Source organism: Cherax quadricarinatus, chromosome 76 (genome assembly GCF_038502225.1).
Source record: "Cherax quadricarinatus isolate ZL_2023a chromosome 76, ASM3850222v1, whole genome shotgun sequence".
Classification (NCBI taxonomy): Eukaryota; Metazoa; Arthropoda; class Malacostraca; order Decapoda; family Parastacidae; genus Cherax; species Cherax quadricarinatus.
The window spans coordinates 11,838,986-11,858,607 of record NC_091367.1 but is presented as its reverse complement, the minus strand read 5'-3'; the positions used below and the strand labels follow the sequence as shown (position 1 = coordinate 11,858,607).

Here is a 19,622-nt window from a genome sequence, read left to right as displayed (position 1 = left end):
AATGCTTTAAAGAGTTTTTATGAGGATAGTGAGGCTCAGGTTAGGGTGTGTAGGAGAGAGGGAGATTACTCCCCAGTGACAGGGATGTGTAATGTCACCATGATTGTTTAACATATTTATAGATAGGGTTGTAAAAGAAGTAAATGCTAGAGTGTTGGGGAGAGGGGTGGGATTAAATTATGGGGAATCAAATACAAAATGTTAGCTGACAGTTACTTTTTGCTGATAATACTGTGCTTTTTTTGGGGATTCTAAAGAAAAGTTACAAAGGTTAGTTGATGAGTTTGGGAGGGTGTGTAAAGGTAAAAAATTGAAAGTGATGAGAGTATCAAATGATTTAGATAAAGAAAAATTAGATATATTGGAGGGAGGGAATATGGAAAAAGTGAATATTTTTAGATATTTGAGAGTTGACTTATCAGCGGATGGGTTTATGAAAGATGAGGTTAATTGATGAAGGACTAATGGTGAGTGGTGCATTGAGGTATCTGTGAAGACAAAGAACATTATCCATGGAGGCAAAAAAGGTAATGTACAAGAGTATAGTGGTACCAACACTCCTGTATGGGTTTGAAGCATGAGTTGTAAATGCTACAGCGAGGAGGAGGCTGGAGGCAGTGGAGGTGTTGCGTCAAAGGACAATGTGTGGTATAAATATTATGCAGAGAATTTGAAGTGTGAAAATTAGGAGGAGGTGTGGAGTTACTAAAAGTGTTAGTCAGAGGGCTAAAGAGGGGCTGTTGAGGTGGTTTGGTCATTTAGAGAGAGAATGGAACTAAGTAGAATGACTTGGAGAGCATATAAATTTGTAGGGAAAGGAAGGCGGGGTAGGGGTCATCCCTGAACAGGTTGGAGGGAGAGGGTAAAGGAGGTTTTGTTGGCAAGGGGATTGGACTTCCAGCAAGTGTGTATAAGCATGTTATATAGGAGTGAATGGAGATAAATGGTTTTTGGGACGTGACGAGCTGTTGGAGTGTGAGCAGGGTTAACCAGACTTGAGTCCTGGAAATGGGAAGTACAATGCCTGCCCTTTAAAGGAGGGGTTTGGGATATTGGCAATTTGGAAGGATGTCTAAGCTGTCGTATCTGAGTGCCTCTGCAAAGACAGTGATTATGTATGAGTGATGGTGAAAGTGTTGAATGATGAAAGTTTTTTCTTTCTTTTTGGGTCACCCTGCCTCGGTGGGAAACGGCCATCGTGTTAAAAAATTCAACAAGACGGCCGTCTCCTATTGAGGCAGGGTGACCCAAAAAAGAGAAACACTTTCACCATCACTCACACAAAATCACTCTTTGCAGAGGTGCCCACACATGACAGTTTAGATGTCACTCCAAACAGCCAATATCCCAATGGCTGTCTCCCACAGTATCCTACCTCATAGACATATATGAGAATATAGGTAATGTAAGACTTTAATGACTAATGAGAGGGATAAGTCATGGTTAAACATGACTGGGGTATACCTCCAGGTATACTCCAGGGTAACATAAGATGTTGAAGGCCATATTGTGAGGGGTTATTTTATAGGCATACATGGGTAATGTATGACTTTAGTGACTATACTGTGAGGGATATCTTATGGACACACAAGGATGACATAACACCTTAGTAACTATACTGTGAGGGATATCTTATGGACACACAAGGGTGACATAACACCTTAGTAACTATACTGTGAGGGATATCTTATGGACACACAAGGGTGACATAACACCTTAGTAACTATACTGTGGAGAAGTCTACTGGTAAAACTAAATCACTTTCATAAATACTACTGCAGATCTGATCCAGACACATGAGCTTTAAGGAGAAAACATTAGGAGAGAGAATAAAATTAAAAAGGATACTGTTGAAGGCCTACTGATCCCAAAGCAGCTATTTACACCATCATCATTATTATTACATATCTTGGCATATACACATATTCATCAATATGAGCTACACTACAGGCACTGTATAAGCCCTACAAGTTAAGTATTTCTCATGAATATGATATTAAATATCATTGCACTCAATGTTCAGAAACTTGAAATAATATAACTCGGGTGATAATTTTTTAATAAACATTACAAATCAGAAAATAAATGACAAATGAACAGAGTAGTTAATGAGCAACTTCATATTGCATTAATCAGGTTTCTTTGAGAAGAAATAAATTCCTAAATATCTGATGCTTGAATATTTCAATAATGAACTTACAGGAACAGAAAAACATTTGTTTCCCTTTGCACCAGGAACACCTGACACACCCCGTTCACCAACAGGTCCAGATGGTCCTTGGGGTCCTGGTTGACCTATTGAGGAAAATAAATACACAGCATGAAGTTCTCAAAGATGCTGGAGGTAAGACTGTTAAGGCACTGTGATTCATCAAACATTATATGGTGTGCACTCAAAGCCCTGGCTATAACAATTCAATGTTTAAACTTATAATTTCTGTCAATGTATAGCAAGGACACTCACAGCCTTTAAAAGTCTCAATGGCAACCACTGGAATGCCCTGAGGATCTGTGTTGGGCCCCATATTATTCCTGGGGTATATATAATACACAGTTTGGAAACATGAAAAACCTTTTAGCATAGAGGCTTCATGATCCACTAGGTACCTGCAAAAACATATCTACTCACCTTCATAAAGATAAACTATTTCTTTGTTTTTGGCCCTATATGCCTATTTCTATTCCATTTTATATTTTGTTCCCCACTTTAATGGGCTAGTTTCACCACTGGAGAACCAGTGATTTAAACATCCTTGATTGTGAATTTGACCGAGTAAGACTACAGGAAAGATTCCTCTGATGTGCAGGCAAAACTATGGTGCACACATAAGACTGAACAACACACTCGCCATGTTTTTGTTTTTGATGTCCAGAAAAGAACTGGCCTCCTAATGGTTGGGAAATCTCTAAGAGTTGGTATTCTTGAATGCATACCTGAGGCTTGTAGATGAATGGTTCAGAGAACCAACATGTTGATAAATTAGACACATGTGCAACTCTTGGGTATCTTTATTGAGGAAACGTTTCGCCACACAGTGGCTTCATCAGTCCATACAAAGGAGAATCTTGAAGAACATTCTCATTCTCCTCCTGTTCTTCAAGATTCTCCTTTGTATGGACTGATGAAGCCACTGTGTGGCGAAACGTTTCCTCAATAAAGATACCCAAGAGTTGCACATGTGTCTAATTTATCAGCATACCTGAGGCCTGTAGGGCAGTCCCCACCTCATATTCTTGTAGAATTTGTGCATAAGCAAAATGACATCTAAAAGCAAACTGTACCTCCTCTGAGGGAGAACATCATGAGGCAAAAACAAAACAAAAAATGCATATTTACAAAAGGTCTATATACACATGCCTAATGCTTGGCATAGATCAGATAACTCCTCATGTAGGTTATATTTAAAGTGTTGAGAATTATGCCCCAGACCTGTAATGGATATTAGATAAATGTCTGGGCAGAAGCAGATACCACTGAAGAAACCTGTCTTGTGTCATGTCTTAAAAGGATAGAAAACCAGTTGCAATATGCCAGAGTAATTAAGATTTCATGGGAAAAGGACTACGTCCTTTAAAACATACAGTAGCATATTGACTGATGTGAACAAAAAGGAGTCATTGGAACTCTAACTCCCTTCACATGAGGGATACTACCTCTGTCACCTAGCCAAGCCTTTCATGAACAGATACCTTCTTCTTCTTTCAACAAACCAGCCATATGCCACCGAAGCAGGGTGGCCCAAAAAGAAAAACGAAGGTTTCTCTTTTAAACTTTAGTAGTGTATACAGAAGGGGTTACTAGCCCCTTACTCTCAGCATTTTAGTTGCCTCTTACAACATGCATGGCTTACGAAGGAAGAATTCTGTTGCATTTCCCCATGAAGATCAACAAATATACAGGTAAGAAAAGAACTTATCCAGCTTGCCCTATCAGTTAACCAAGGATCAAAAGACCTCCCAAACATAGTTCTTCCTCATCCAACCCTGATCTGTGAAGATGTTCAGTCACCTTGACACAAGCGAAGGAAAAAGATGAACATGTCGGATGTATGGTTGCATTTCTAGTGAATCAAATACTGAAATGCCATTTTCTAGTTTGGGCCACAGGTTATAGTAACAATGTTCTACTAGCAACAAAGCATTAATTGAGGCTATTAATTTTTATTTTAAAGCTAAGGTAAGATATGCATGTTACCAAAGATTCTCATTTTACATAAATGTGAAAGTCTTGACCTCATGTTATGCAACAACTTGCAAACTGCCTGCTGCAGCTTGCTTACATTAAAACATTAAAAGAGGGTCATGAGCAATTTTTTTTTTTTTTAACAAGTCGGCCATCTCCCACCGAGGCAGGGTGACCCAAAAAAGAAAGAAAATCCCCAAAAAGAAAATACTTTTATCATCATTCAACACTTTCACCTCACTCACACATAATCACTGTTTTTGCAGAGGTGCTCAGAACACAACAGTTTAGAAGCATATACGTATAAAGACACAACATATCCTTCCAAACTGCCAATATCCCAAACCCCTCCTTTAAAGTGCAGGCATTGTACTTCCCATTTCCAGGACTCAAGTCCGGCTATATAAAAATAATCAGTTTCCCTGAATCCCTTCACTAAATATTACCCTGCTCACACTACAACAGCTCATCATGTCCCAAATACCATTCGTCTCCATTCACTCCTATCTAACACGCTCACACACGCTTGCTGGAAGTCCAAGCCCTTCACCCACAAAACCTCCTTTACCCCCTCCCTCCAACCTTTTCGAGGACAACTACCCCGCCTTCCTTCCCCTACAGATTTATACGCTCTCCATGTCATTCTACTTTGACCCAGTCTCTCTAAATGACCAAACCACCTCAACAACTCCTCTTCAGTCCTCTGACTAATACTTTTATTAACTCCACACCTTCTCCTAATTTCCACACTCCAAATTTTCTGCATAATATTCACACCACACATTGCCATTAGATAGGACATCTCCACTACCTCCAACCGCCTCCTTGCTGCTGCATTTACAACCCAAGCTTCACACCCATATAAGAGTGTTGGTACTACTATACTTTCACACATTCCCTTCTTTGCCTCCATAGATAACATTTTTTGTCTCCACATATACCTCAATGTACCACTCACCTTTTTTCCTTCATCAATTCTATGATTAACCTCATCCTTCATAAATCCATCCACCGACATGTCAATTCCCAAATATCTCAAAACATTCACTTCTTCCATACTCCTCCTCCCCAATTTGATATCCAATTTTTCTTTATCTAAATCATTTGATACCCTCATCACCTTACTTTTTTCTATATTCACTTTCAACTTTCTACCTTTACACACACTCCCAAACTCGTCTATTAACTTTTGCAATTTTTCTTTAGAATCTCCCATAAGCACAGTATCATCAGCAAAAAGTAACTGTGTCAATTCCCATTTTGTATTTGATTCCCCATAATTTAATCCCACCCCTCTCCCGAACACCCTAGCATTTACTTCTTTTGCAACCCCATCTATAAATATATTAAACAACCATGGTGACATTACACATCACTGTCTAAGACCTACTTTTACCGGGAAGTAGTCTCCCTCTCTTCTACACACCCTAACCTGAGCCTCACTATCCTCATAAAAACTCTTTACAGCATTTAGTAACTTATCACCTATTCCATATACTTGCAACATCTGCCACATTGTTCCCCTATCCACTCTGTCATATGCCTTTTCTAAATCTATAAATGCAATAAAAACTTCCCTACCTTTATCTAAATACTGTTCACATATATGCTTCAAGGTAAACACTTGATCTACACATCCCCTACCCACTCTAAAACCTCCTTGCTCATCCGCAATCCTACATTCTGTCTTACCTCTAATTCTTTCAATAATAACCCTACCGTACACTTTTCCTGGCATACTCAATAAACTTATTATTCTATAATTTTTACAATCTCTTTTGTCCCTCTTCCCTTTATATAAAGGGACTATACATGCTCTCTGCCAATCCCTAGGTACCTTCCCCTCTTTCATACATTTATTGAACAAAAATACCAACCACTCCAACACTATACCCCCCCCCCCCTACTTTTAACATTTCTGTCATGATCCCGTCAGTTCCAGCTGCTTTACCCCCTTTTATTCTATGTAATGCCTCACGCACCTCCCCTACACTTACATCCTGCTCTTCTTCACTCCTAAAAGATGGTATACCTCCCTGGCCAGTGCATGAAATTACTGCCTCCCTTTCTTTGTCGACATTTATAAGTTCTTCAAAATATTCTCGCCCTCTACCCAATACCTCCGTTTTTTCCTATACTAACTCCCCTACTCTGTTTTTAACTGACATATCCATTCGTTCCCTAGGCTTTCTTAACTTGTTTAACTCGCTCCAAAATTTTTTTCTTATTTTCATTAAAATTTCTTGACAGTGCCTCTCCCACTCTATCATCTGCTCTCCTTTTGCACTCTCTCACCACTCTCTTCACGTTTCTTTTACTCTCCATATACTCTACTCTTCGTATAACACTTCTGCTTTGTAAAAACCTCTCATAAGCTACCTTTTTCTCTTTTATCACACCCTTTACTTCATCATTCCACCAATCACTCCTCCTTCCTCCTATAACCACAAACTTCTGCCCCACATTCTAATACTGCATTTTTAAAACTATTCCAACCCTCTTCAACCCCTCCCCCCCCCACTACTCATACTTGCACTAGCCCACCTTTCTGCCAATAGTTGCTTATATCTCACCCGAACTTCCTCCTCCCTTAGTTTATGCACTTTCACCTCCCTCTTACTTGTTGTTGTCATTTTCATTGTCCCATCTACCTCTTACTCTAACTGTAGCTACAACTAAATAATGATCTGATATATCAGTTGCCCCTCTATAAACATGTACAACCTGGAGCCTACCCATCACTGGTATCTTCAATAAATATAACCTGACATGAAGAGGGTACTTTTTTTGTATATTCATTTGAAACCAATGAGGTTATCATTTAAATAGCAGTTCTAAGAATCACAGGTGAAATTAGCAGTTCAGTGTACCAAAGCTCTCAAGAACAGGATGATGTATATAAAATTCAAATCTATATAGCCCTTCAAGGAAGAGGAAGGTGTCCTCATCTGGTCTTAATCCAAGAGATTGAAAATACTCTCCAATTTCTCAGATGAAACCTAATTACTGTCCATTCACCATGTGTTGAATGGCTTCTACAGGGCTTAGCACTTGCTCATGAATATACAAGAATAATAGAGCATGTACATACCTGGTCGACCAGAATCACCCTTCTCGCCCTTCCTTCCTGGAGCTCCCTCTCTACCAGGATTACCAGGCTGTCCTGGACCCCCTGGTACTCCTGGAGGTCCTCTTCCACCTGGTACACCATCAATGCCATCCCTTCCCTTGGGTCCTGGGAAACCTTGTAGACCTGGTGGACCTGGAGGTCCAGGTTCTCCACCCTAGAATGGTAAGAAGATTATATGAAGAAAGACAAAAAAGAATGCTGTAGTTAGTTGGGAGAGCAAAGATACTACCATCCCCATTTTACTTATAATACAATCTAACTTGAAGATATGGCATGTAGTTAAATGTGCTTCTTTTTATTAAATAACATGAAAATAGACATAATTTGAAAGAAGTTTTGTGTCTGCTTGGTGTGCATTGCTTGAGATACAGACAACATTGGCACATGAACCTTGGCAAAAAAAATATAAACTTTAAACACTATTCATGTATGTCATCAAAATTACAAATTAGAATACTATTCAGAATTTTTCTCAATGTATATTTGTACATGCATAAATACTGGTTTAAATTAAACAAGAAATGTTCTTATAAAATAAATAAATTACAAATAGTTTTTTGTGTTTTTCTTCCATATGTTTTCAGTAATTATCTTAAAACTATTTCTCAGAAAGATTTATTCACAAGAATTTGCAACTTACATTATCTTTCCCAAAAATATAAACTCAATGAAAAATGCTCACCACAGAGGGTCCTGGCGGTCCATGATCACCCTTTGCACCATCTCGACCAGGGTGACCAGCATCTCCTTTATTTCCCGGCAAACCAGGCAAACCATCCAGTCCATCAGGGCCTCGATCACCCTTGTATCCATTGGGTCCAGGAGGACCAGCAACACCTTCTCTTCCCTGTGTTTTTAAATATTTTAAATCTGTTTAATATCTAGCTTGTATATAACCTGAATGTCCATGGTTTAATAAGCAACTAAAATTATATTAAAATTCTGAATAGACATGGAACCTCTGAATTACAAAAGTTCTCTTATTTGTATAAATAAGTCACCATGGGACATACAAAGATTAGTGATAACAGCCAACCAAACAGAAAATTGGTTGGGAAGAACTTGTTCAATACTTAAACGGAGTGGCATTCGAACAGCCTTCTGGAATGAATTAAGGTCGCGTACTGAGATTCCACTGTACATCAAATTCCTCCAAACTCCCTCTTTCCATTCCAATATCCAATCATTCTTTGCTTACACTTTTCTGTCACATATCACCTTGCACATGTTTACTTTTAATTTCCTTCTTTTTACATACCCTACCAAATTTGTCCACCAACCTCAAGGAACTGCCACTGGTAAGGAACCACTGTGATAACTCACACTTTGTTTCAGATTCTTTATCTTTTAATCCCACACCTCTCCCAAACACCTTAACATTCATCTTACTTACAACCCCATCTATAAAAATAGTGAATAACCATAGTGACATCCCTAAGTCCTACTTTCACTGGAAAATAGTCCCCTCTCCTAACCTGAGCCACACTGTTTGCATAAAAACTCCAAACTCCTCTTAGTAAGCTACATCTTATTCCATACGTTAGAAACATCTACCGCACTGCTTATCCACCTTTTTATATGCATTTTCTCAACCCATAAAGGCTATAAACACAAACAGCTCCTTACCTTCATCTAAACAATGTTTACTTATATGTTTCAAGTACACTTCATTTATTTTATACTATAGGATGCTCAAACTTATTTTAATAAACTTTCAATATTTTAAAATAAGTAGCTTTAAAAAATAACATTTTATTAAATAAACTGTGAATATTAACCACATTATCTCCCATACACTAAAAAAAGCCATTCAAATGACTTTCTACTTTTGTCATAGCAATATTAACTATAGTCTTCCAAATATAATACACACAGAGCTCCATAATTTTACTTATGACTCACTAATACCTGTGTAATAAAACTATGGAATACAAATGTTTCAATATGAGCAAACTAATCACAAAAATAAATTACCCTTGCATTTTAATCTCATTGTATGTTAACTATTCTTTCGAAAGTTTTCAAGTAGAATGTTGTAATCTTTTGTTCCTTAGGCTTCCAAGCAGACTGCCTTCTTCAATTATGAAACAAAGTAATCTGCAATTTTCACTACTTAAGAGCAATTTGATTTGAATTTTCTCAATATTTTCTCTTAATATAAAGTGCTGAGCAATCTTAAACTTGAACCAGGCAACAGCAGTGTCTGAAAAAATATACCTAAGGCCACTAGGCCATACCATATCTATAAAAAAAAAAATGCATTCAGATCATTCGTTCCAAGATTTCTGACTGGTTTAGCAAAATCTGAGTTTATTTTTATTTATTAACACATCAGCCATTTCCCACCTAGGCAGGGTGGCCCGAAAAAGAAAAACATTCATCATTCACTCCATCGCTGTCTTGCCAGAGGTGTGCTTACACTACAGTTATAAAACTGCAACATTTACACCCCTCTCTTGGAGTGCTGGCACTGTACTTCCCATCTCCAGGAATCAAGTCCGGACTGCCAGTTTCCCTGAATCCCTTCATAAATGTTACCTTGCTTATACTCCAACAGCACATCAAGTCCTAAAAGCCATTTGTATCCATTTGTTCCTATCTAACACGCTCATGCACGCTTGCTAGAAGTCCAAGCCCCTCACACACAAAACCTCCTTTACCCCCTCCCTCCAACCTTTTCTAGGGCGACCCCTATCCCCGCTTTCCCTCACCACAGATTTATACACTCGAATTAATTTATTTCAGTCCATCCTCTCCACATGTCCAAACCATCTCAATAACCCCTCCTCAGCCCTCTGGATAATAGTTTTGGTAATCCCACACCTCCTCCTAATCTTCAGACTACAGATTCTCTACATTATATTCACACCACACATTGCCCTCAGACATGACATCTCCATTGCCTCCAGCCTTCTCCTTATTACAATAATCACAACCTATACCTCACCCCCATACAAGAGCATTGGTATAACTATACTTTCACACATTTCCCTTTTTGATTTCATGGATAAAGTTCCTTGTCTCTACAGACTCCGAGCCTGAGTTATACATCTGAAATATATTGTATTTACCTAGTATTTTTTGGATTTCGAAAAAGACAAGGTTATATTTATGTTCACAAGGCAATGTAGATGAACTGTAAGATATCCAATTACTAAAAGAAACTGCTTTCTTTGCCTTAATGTACACGTGTTCCCATCTGATATGTGGTCAAGCGACAGAATTGATCTACAGTACAGTAGACCCTCGTATGACATGGATTTATTTGGCATGTTTTGGTTATTACACTATTAAAAAACTGAGGTATAATTTTATACAACACCTCAGAAAATTAACATAACACGGTTCAGTTTGCAGGAGGGGAAAAAATCTGCAGCGTCTCCCATGGGATATTTCCCTAGCTCAGGCTGCTGCCTGGCTTTGGGTGAGACCACGGTCTCCACGGAGCTGCACCAGGCCTCAAGGCAGCAAAGGATCGCTTCACCTTGCTCCTTTGCAGTAATGCATCAGATGATTTCAAGTGCAAGCCCAAGGTTATTTTCCACTCTAAGAATCCTCATTCTTTGAAAGGTGTAGATAAAAACACCTTACAAGTAATTTGGAGGTCAAATCAGTCAGCATGGATGACAGAGGAAATATTTATTGACTAGTTTAAGCATCACTTTATTCCTGAAGTCAAGTTTTACCTGCATAGAAAGAACCTTGCATTCAAGACACTCTTTATTCTTGATAATTCCTGTACTCATCTAGAAGCTTTGCTGGATGTGACCCCACATGTAAAAGTTGTATTTTTACCTCCAAATACATCTTTAATATAACCACTGGATCAGGGAGTTTTATTAAGTCATTCAAGTGTCACTACACAAGAAAATTGATGAAAAAACTAGCTGCATCAATCGACTCTGACTCCAACCTGGCAGTACCAAGCTTCTGGGAAAATGCATAATGTACTGTAGGGTAAAAGAAGCCAGAGATCCATTACAGAATTTATGCACATTCCAATACAACCATCAACTTTAGTACCAGAACCTCAACCATCCACTTCTGCCAACAACCAAGAACGATCCATCTCAGCCCAGTAGGGCCACACCTCACATCTCCACTCTCTTCACAATGACTGACATACACCATCAATCACAATTGAAGGTAAATAATAATATTTCTGTTGTATTTGTAGTCTTTAGCAACAAAAACAACATTATCATTTTTATTTTTGCAAGATCTGAATTTCTAAAAAAAATTGTTTGGCTGGATGGTGGGGTCCCCACAGGAACGTAACCCTATTTTTCCCACAAGTTCTTCAGTTTATACAACATAAATTCATCTAACACAACATTTTCAGGAACATAACTACCCTGTAATATGAAGGTCTACTGTATATGAGAGACTGAAAATTCATGCTTTGATCAAATTTTCTCAATTTTCAATAACATTCCTATTTACGAAATACAATGCCTTTTACACTATTCATGTTTTAACTCCATCATACTTCTTATATAACAGCTTGTAAAAGTAATACACTTCTAGGAACAAGGCCTCACAGCCATATAAAGTACAATGATATATGTAGCACATAACTTGGAAGAAAACATTCTTAAAACAAGTCTTCTAGGGTGAATACAAGTTAGATTGTTAAAAGACAATATATTTAAAAAAAATTCTATGACTCATCCAGATTTTAATTATAACTATTGAAAGCTATTCTAGATATTGACATTAGCAAATCACTTTCATATTAAAGCTGGTATTGTTGGTCCTAGGTAGTAGGTTGGTAGACAGCAACCACCCAGGGAAGTACTACCGTCCTGCCAGATGACTGTGAAACAGAAACCTGTAACTGTTTTGCATGATGGTAGGATTGCTGGATTCTTTTTCTGTCTCATAAACACGCTAGATAACAGGGATATCTTGCTACTCCTACTTACACGTTGGTCACACTTCACAGACGCACACATGCATATATATATACATACATCTAGGTTTTTCTCCTTTTTCTAAATAGCTCTTGTTCTTCCTTATTTCTTCTATTGTCCATGGGGAAGTGGAAAAGAATCTTTCCTCCGTAAGCCATGCGTGTCGTATGAGGCGACTAAAATGCCGGGAGCAATGGGCTAGTAACCCCTTCTCCTGTAGACATTTACTAAAAAAGAGAAGAAAAACTTTATAAAACTGGGAGGCTTGAATGTGTGTGGATGTAGTGCGGATGACAAGAAACAGATGATTGCTGATGTTATGAATGAAAAGAAGTTGGATGTCCTGGCCCTAAGCAAAACAAAGCTGAAGGGGGTAGGGGAGTTTCGATGGGGGGAAATAAATGGGATTAAATCTGGAGTATCTGAGAGAGTTAGAGCAAAGGAAGGGGTAGCAGTAATGTTGAAGGATCAGTTATGGAAGGAGAAAAGAGAATATGAATGTGTAAATTCAAGAATTATGTGGATTAAAGTAAAGGTTGGATGCGAAAAGTGGGTCATAATAAGCGTGTATGCACCTGGAGAAGAGAGGAATGTAGAGGAGAGAGAGAGATTTTGGGAGATGTTAAGTGAATGTATAGGAGCCTTTGAACCAAGTGAGAGAGTAATTATGGTAGGGGACCTGAATGTTAAAGTAGGAGAAACTTTTAGAGAGGGTGTGGTAGGTAAGTTTGGGGTGCCAGGTGTAAATGATAATGGGAGCCCTTTGATTGAACTTTGTATAGAAAGGGGTTTAGTTATAGGTAATACATATTTTAAGAAAAAGAGGATAAATAAGTATACAAGATATGATGTAGGGTGAAATGACAGTAGTTTGTTGGATTATGTATTGGTAGAAAAAAGACTGTTGAGTAGACTTCAGGATGTACATGTTTATAGAGGGGCCACAGATATATCAGATCACTTTCTAGTTGTAGCTACACTGAGAGTAAAAGGTAGATGGGATACAAGGAGAATAGAAGCATCAGGGAAGAGAGAGGTGAAGGTTTATAAACTAAAAGAGGAGGCAGTTAGGGTAAGATATAAACAGCTATTGGAAGATAGATGGGCTAATAGAGAGCATAGGAAATGGGGTTGAAGAGGTATGGGGTAGATTTAAAAATGTAGTGTTAGAGTGTTCAGCAGAAGTTTGTGGTTACAGGAAAGTGGGTGCGGGAGGGAAGAGGAGTGATTGGTGGAATGATGATGTAAAGAGAGTAGTAAGGGAGAAAAAGTTAGCATATGAGAAGTTTTTACAAAGTTAGCATATGAGAAGTTTTTACAAAGTAGAAGTGATGCAAGGAGGGAAGAGTATATGGAGAAAAAGAGAGAGGTTAAGAGAGTGGTGAAGCACTGTAAAAAGAGAGCAAATGAGAGAGTGAGTGAGATGTTATCAACAAATTTTGTTGAAAATAAGAAAAAGTTTTGGAGTGAGATTAACAAGTTAAGGAAGCCTAGAGAACAAATGGATTTTTTTTTTTTTCAACAAGTCGGCCATCTCCCACCGAGGCAGGGTGACCCAAAAAAGAAAATCCCCAAAAAGAAAATACTTTCATCATCATTCAACACTTTCACCACACTCACACATTATCACTGTTTTTGCAGAGGTGCTCAGAATACAACAGTTTAGAAGCATATACGTATAAAGATACACAACATATCCCTCCATACTGCCAATATCCCAAACCCCTCGTTTAAAGTGCAGGCATTGTACTTCCCATTTCCAAGACTCAAGTCCGACTATATGAAAATAACCGATTTCCCTGAATCCCTTCACTAAATATTATCCTGCTCACACTCCAACAGATCATCAGGTCCCAAGTATCATTTGTCTCCATTCACTCGTATCTAACATGCTCATGCACGCTTGCTGGAAGTCCAAGCCCCTCGCCCACAAAACCTCCTTTACCCCCTCTTTCCAACCCCTTCGAGGATGACCCCTACCCCTCCTTCCTTCCCCTATAGATTTATATGCTTTCCATGTCATTCTACTTTGATCCATTCTCTCTAAATGACCAGACCACCTCAACAACCCCTCTTCTGCCCTCTGACTAATGCTTTTATTAACTCCACACCTTCTCCTAATTTCCACACTCCGAATTTTCTGCTTAATATTTACACCACACATTGCCCTTAGACAGGACATCTCCACTGCCTCCAACCGTCTCCTCGCTGCTGCATTTACCACCCAAGCTTCACATCCATATAAGAGTGTTGGTACTACTATACTTTCATACATTCCCTTCTTTGCCTCTATAGATAATGTTTTTTGATTCCACATATACCTCAAAGCACCACTCACCTTTTTTCCCTCATCAATTCTATGATTAACCTCATCCTTCATAAATCCATCCACCGACACATCAACTCCCAAGTATCTGAAAACATTCACTTCTTCCATACTCCTCCTCCCCAATTTGATATCCAATTTTTCTTTATCTAAATCATTTGATACCCTCATCACCTTACTCTTTTCTATGTTCACTTTCAACTTTCTACCTTTACACACATTCTCAAACTCATCCACTAACCTTTGCAATTTTTCTTTAGAATCTCCCATAAGCAACAGTATCATCAGCAAAAAGTAACTGTGTCAATTCCCATTTTGAATTTGATTCCCCATAATTTAATCCCACCCCTCTCCCGAACACCCTAGCATTTACTTCTTTTACAACTCCATCTATAAATATATTAAACAACCATGGTGACATTACACATCCCTGTCTAAGACCTACTTTTACCGGGAAGTATTCTCCCTCTCTTCTACACACCCTAACCTGAGCCTCACTATCCTCATAAAAGCTCTTTACAGCATTTAGTAACTTACCACCTATTCCATATACTTGCAACATCTGCCACATTGCTCCTCTATCCACTCTGTCATATGCCTTTTCTAAATCCATAAATGCAATAAAAACTTCCCTACCTTTATCTAAATACTGTTCACATATATGCTTCAATGTAAACACTTGATCTACACATCCCCTACCCACTCTGAAGCCTCCCTGCTCATCTGCAATCCTACATTCTGTCTTACCTCTAATTCTTTCACTTATAACCCTACAGTATACTTTTCCTGGTATACTCAGTAAACTTATTCCTCTATAATTTTTACAATCTCTTTTGTCCCCTTTCCCTTTATATAAAGGGATTATACATGCTCTCTGCCAATCCCTAGGTACCTTCCCCTCTTTCATACATTTATTAAACAAAAGTACCAACCACTCCAACACTATATCCCCCTCTGCTTTTAACATTTTTGTCATGATCCCATCAGTTCCAGCTGCTTTACCCCCTTTCATTCTACGTAATGCCTCATGTACCTCCACCACACTTACATTCTGCTCTTCTTCACTCCTAAAAGATGGTATACCTCCCTGGCCAGTGCATGAAATTACCACCTCCCTTTCTTCCTCAACATTTAAAAGTTCCTCAAAATATTCTCGCCATCTACCTAATACCTAATATTTAGAGGAATTGTTAAATGTTGAAGATAGGGAAGCTGTGATTTCGTGTATAGGGCAAGGAGGAATAACATCTTGTAGGAGTGAGGAAGAGCCAGTTGTGAGTGTGGGGGAAGCTCGTGAGGCAGTAGGTAAAATGAAAGGGGGTAAGGCAGCCGGGATTGATGGGATAAAGATAGAAATGTTAAAAGCAGGTGGGGATATAGTTTTGGAGTGTTTGGTGCAATTATTTAATAAATGTATGGAAGAGGGTAAGGTACCTAGGGAATGGCAGAGAGCATGCATAGTTCCTTTGTATAAAGGCAAAGGGGACAAAAGAAGAGTGCAAAAATTATAGGGGGATAAGTCTGTTGAGTATACCTGGTAAAGTGTATGGTAGAGTTATTATTGAAAGAATTAAGAGTAAGATGGAGAATAGGATAGCAGATGAACAAGGAGGCTTTAGGAAAGGTAGGGGGTGTGTGGACCAGGTGTTTACAGTGACACATATAAGTGAACAGTATTTAGATAAGGCTAAAGAGGTCTTTGTGACATTTATGGAGTGTGAGCAGGGTAATATTTAGTGAAGGGATTCAGGGAAACCGGTTATTTTCATATAGTCGGACTTGAGTCCTGGAAATGGGAAGTACAATGCCTGCACTTTAAAGGAGGGGTTTGGGATATTGGCAGTTTGGAGGGATATGTTGTGTATCTTTATATGTGTATGCTTCTAGACTGTTGTATTCTGAGCACTTCTGCAAAAACAGTGATAATGTGCGAGTGTGGTGAAAGTGTTGAATGATGATGAAAGTATTTTCTTTTTGGGGATTTTCTTTCTTTTTTGGGTCACCCTGCCTCGGTGGGAGACGGCCGACTTGTTGAAAAAAAAAAAAAAAAAAAAGTATGACAGGGTGGATAGGGGGGCAATGTGGCAGATGTTGCAGGTGTATGCTGTAGGAGGTAGGTTACTGAAAGCAGTGAAGAGTTTTTATGAGGATAGTGAGGCTCAAGTTAGAGTATGTAGGAAAGAGGGAAATTATTTCCCAGTAAAAGTAGGCCTTAGACAAGGATGTGTGATGTCACCGTGGTTGTTTAATATATTTATAGATGGGGTTGTAAGAGAAGTAAATGCGAGGGTCTTGGCAAGAGGTGTGGAGTTAAAAGATAAAGAATCACACATAAAGTGGGAGTTGTCACAGTTGCTCTTTGCTGATGACATTGTGCTCTTGGGAGATTCTGAAGAGAACTTGCAGAGATTTGTGGATGAATTTGGTAGGGTGTGCAAAAGAAGAAAATTAAAAGTGAATACAGGAAAGAGTAAGGTTATGAGGATAACAAAAAGAATAGGTGATGAAAGATTGGATATCAGATTGGAGGGAGAGAGTATGGAGGAGGTGAATGTATTCAGATATTTGGGAGTGGACGTGTCAGCGGATGGATCTATGAAAGATGAGGTGAATCATAAAATTAATGAGGGGAAAAGGGTGAGTGGTGCACTTAGGAGTCTGTGGAGACAAAGAACTTTGTCCTTGGAGGCAAAGAGGGGAATGTATGAGAGTATAGTTTTAGCAACGCTCTTATATGGGTGTGAAGCATGGGTGATGAATGTTGCAGCGAGGAGAAGGCTGGAGGCAGTGGAGATGTCATGTCTGAGGGCAATGTGTGGTGTGAATACAATGAAGAGAATTCGTAGTTTGGAAGTTAGGAGGAGGTGCGGGATTACCAAAACTGTTGTCCAGAGGGATGAGGAAGGGTTGTTGAGGTGGTTCGGACATGTAGAGAGAATGGAGCGAAACAGAGTGACTTCAAGAGTGTATCAGTCTGTAATGGAAGGAAGGCGGGGTAGGGGTCGGCCTAGGAAAGGTTGGAGAGAGGGGGTAAAGGAGGTTTTGTGTGCGAGGGGCTTGGACTTCCAGCAGGTATGCGTGAGCGTGTTTGATAGGAGTGAATGGAGACAAATGGTTTTTAATACTTGACGTGCTGTTGGAGTGTGAGCAAAGTAACATTTATGAAGGGGTTCAGGGAAACCGGCAGGCTGGACTTGAGTCCTGGAGATGGGAAGTACAGTGCCTGCACTCTGAAGGAGGGGTGTTAATGTTGCAGTTTAAAAACTGTAGTGTAAAGCACCCTTCTGGCAAGACAGTGATGGAGTGAATGATGGTGAAAGTTTTTCTTTTTCAGGCCACCCTGCCTTGGTGGGAATCGGCCAGTGTGATAATAAAAAAAATAAAATAAATAATTGTTGTAAATGGCATACAGCATTTACACATACAATATCACTCAGAATTTTGCACATTGAGCTCATACAATTTTGGAACTGTGCAAGACCTTTAGCTTACACAGATGAGGCTTACATGTAAAAGTTAAGAAGTCAATTACTTACTGGTGGACCTGGAAAACCAGGAAGGCCCTTTTCTCCCTGGGGCCCATGTGGACCTGGGTAGCCTATGCTGCCACGATCACCCTTCTCACCCTTTAGTCCTGGTTCACCTATCCTACCTCGATCACCTTTCATACCCTGTGAAGAGTTTTTATATTAATACAGTATATCTTAATATTATAATAAATGAATAAAGATTCAAAGTCAAAAATCTTCTTCACCTACATTTACTATATGAAAATTCATTAAAAATCACTACAGTGGAACCTCGGTTTTCGTATGCCCTAGTTTGTATATAAAACTAGTTATTCTCTATAAAATGTATTTTTTTTTTAATATTTTTGGGTACCTGGAATGGATCAAATATATCTGTTCCAGACACCCAAAAATATTAAAAAAAAATACGTTTTATAGAGAATAACTATAGTTTTATATACAAACTAGGGCATACGAAAACTGAGGTTCCACACTATTGAAAATCTATTCTGCAATTTAGTTACGAGGTACGTTAAATGTGGATTGATAAATCAAACTATTTATTATATGAAGAAAACTGCTGTACTGGGCAAAATCATAAGTGTAATAAAGTTAGTGTGAGATATTATTCATAATGGAAGTGTTGCTTGATGCATGCAGTGATGGAGTAATGAAGAAAGGGGTTTTCTCTCTCTTCAAATATTGTTATGGGAGAGTGCAGCTATTCCTGTAATTTATGGTACATTTCATACTAAGGGGTCTAATACAGGAAATTTGCTCTACATGGCCAAGCAGCCAACCAGAATTTTCCTATGCAACTGTTTTGCACTGTCTAAAAAAAAGAAGGCCATTGTGGTAGAAGTCTGACTGAACTTTTAATTTTTTGAAACACATTCCTGGTGCACCTAATCTTCATTTTGAAATGTGTTACTGACAGAATGACCGCAATATGCAACTACATCCCTCCGAGGAGCTTAGGTGAGAGAAAAGGTAAAGATAAGGTAAGATAAGATTTGTTCAGATTTTTAACCTAGATGGTTAGCCACCCAGGATAACCTAAGAAAGTCAGTGCATTATTGAGGACTGTCTGTCTTATTTCCATTGGGGTCCTTCAATCTTGTCCCCCCAGGATGTGACCCCCACACCCATTGACTAACACCTAGGTACCTACCTACTGCTAGGTGAACAGGGATAGCAGGTGTAAGGAAACATGCCCAATGTTTCTATTTAGCCAAGGATTTTGAACCACACACACTCAGAGTGTGAGATACACATATTCTAATAATGTTTTTCATTTGAGTAACCCATGGTAGTCATACAATATGAGGATATGTGGACTCAGAACTTTCTGGACACACCCTGTGTAAATATTTATCAAGTAATAAGACCAATGAAGTGTCCAACAAAAGCACGAATAGTGTCACTATGAAAATCTATAGAGTACTGAGTTAATTAGAGCACAGTATAAAACAAAAAGGTATAATAGACACTGGTCAATGGCAAAGACAAACACATGGAGACAAAAAAATTAATGAGTACTGTATATTTCTGCCATGAGGCC

General features: G+C 38.8%; 1 protein-coding gene across 1 annotated transcript in view; it reads right to left on the bottom strand.

The window, feature by feature from the left end:
- The window catches only part of LOC128703599 (collagen alpha-2(IV) chain-like), a gene marked incomplete at its 3' end in the record, with an annotated part of 449,538 nt that overhangs the window by 37,209 nt on the left and 392,707 nt on the right, over positions 1-19,622 (bottom strand). The window contains 4 exon segments of the mRNA XM_070101286.1: positions 2,201-2,295; positions 7,275-7,467; positions 7,996-8,160; positions 18,089-18,223. Coding sequence (XP_069957387.1) covers positions 2,201-2,295; positions 7,275-7,467; positions 7,996-8,160; positions 18,089-18,223 — 588 coding nt within the window.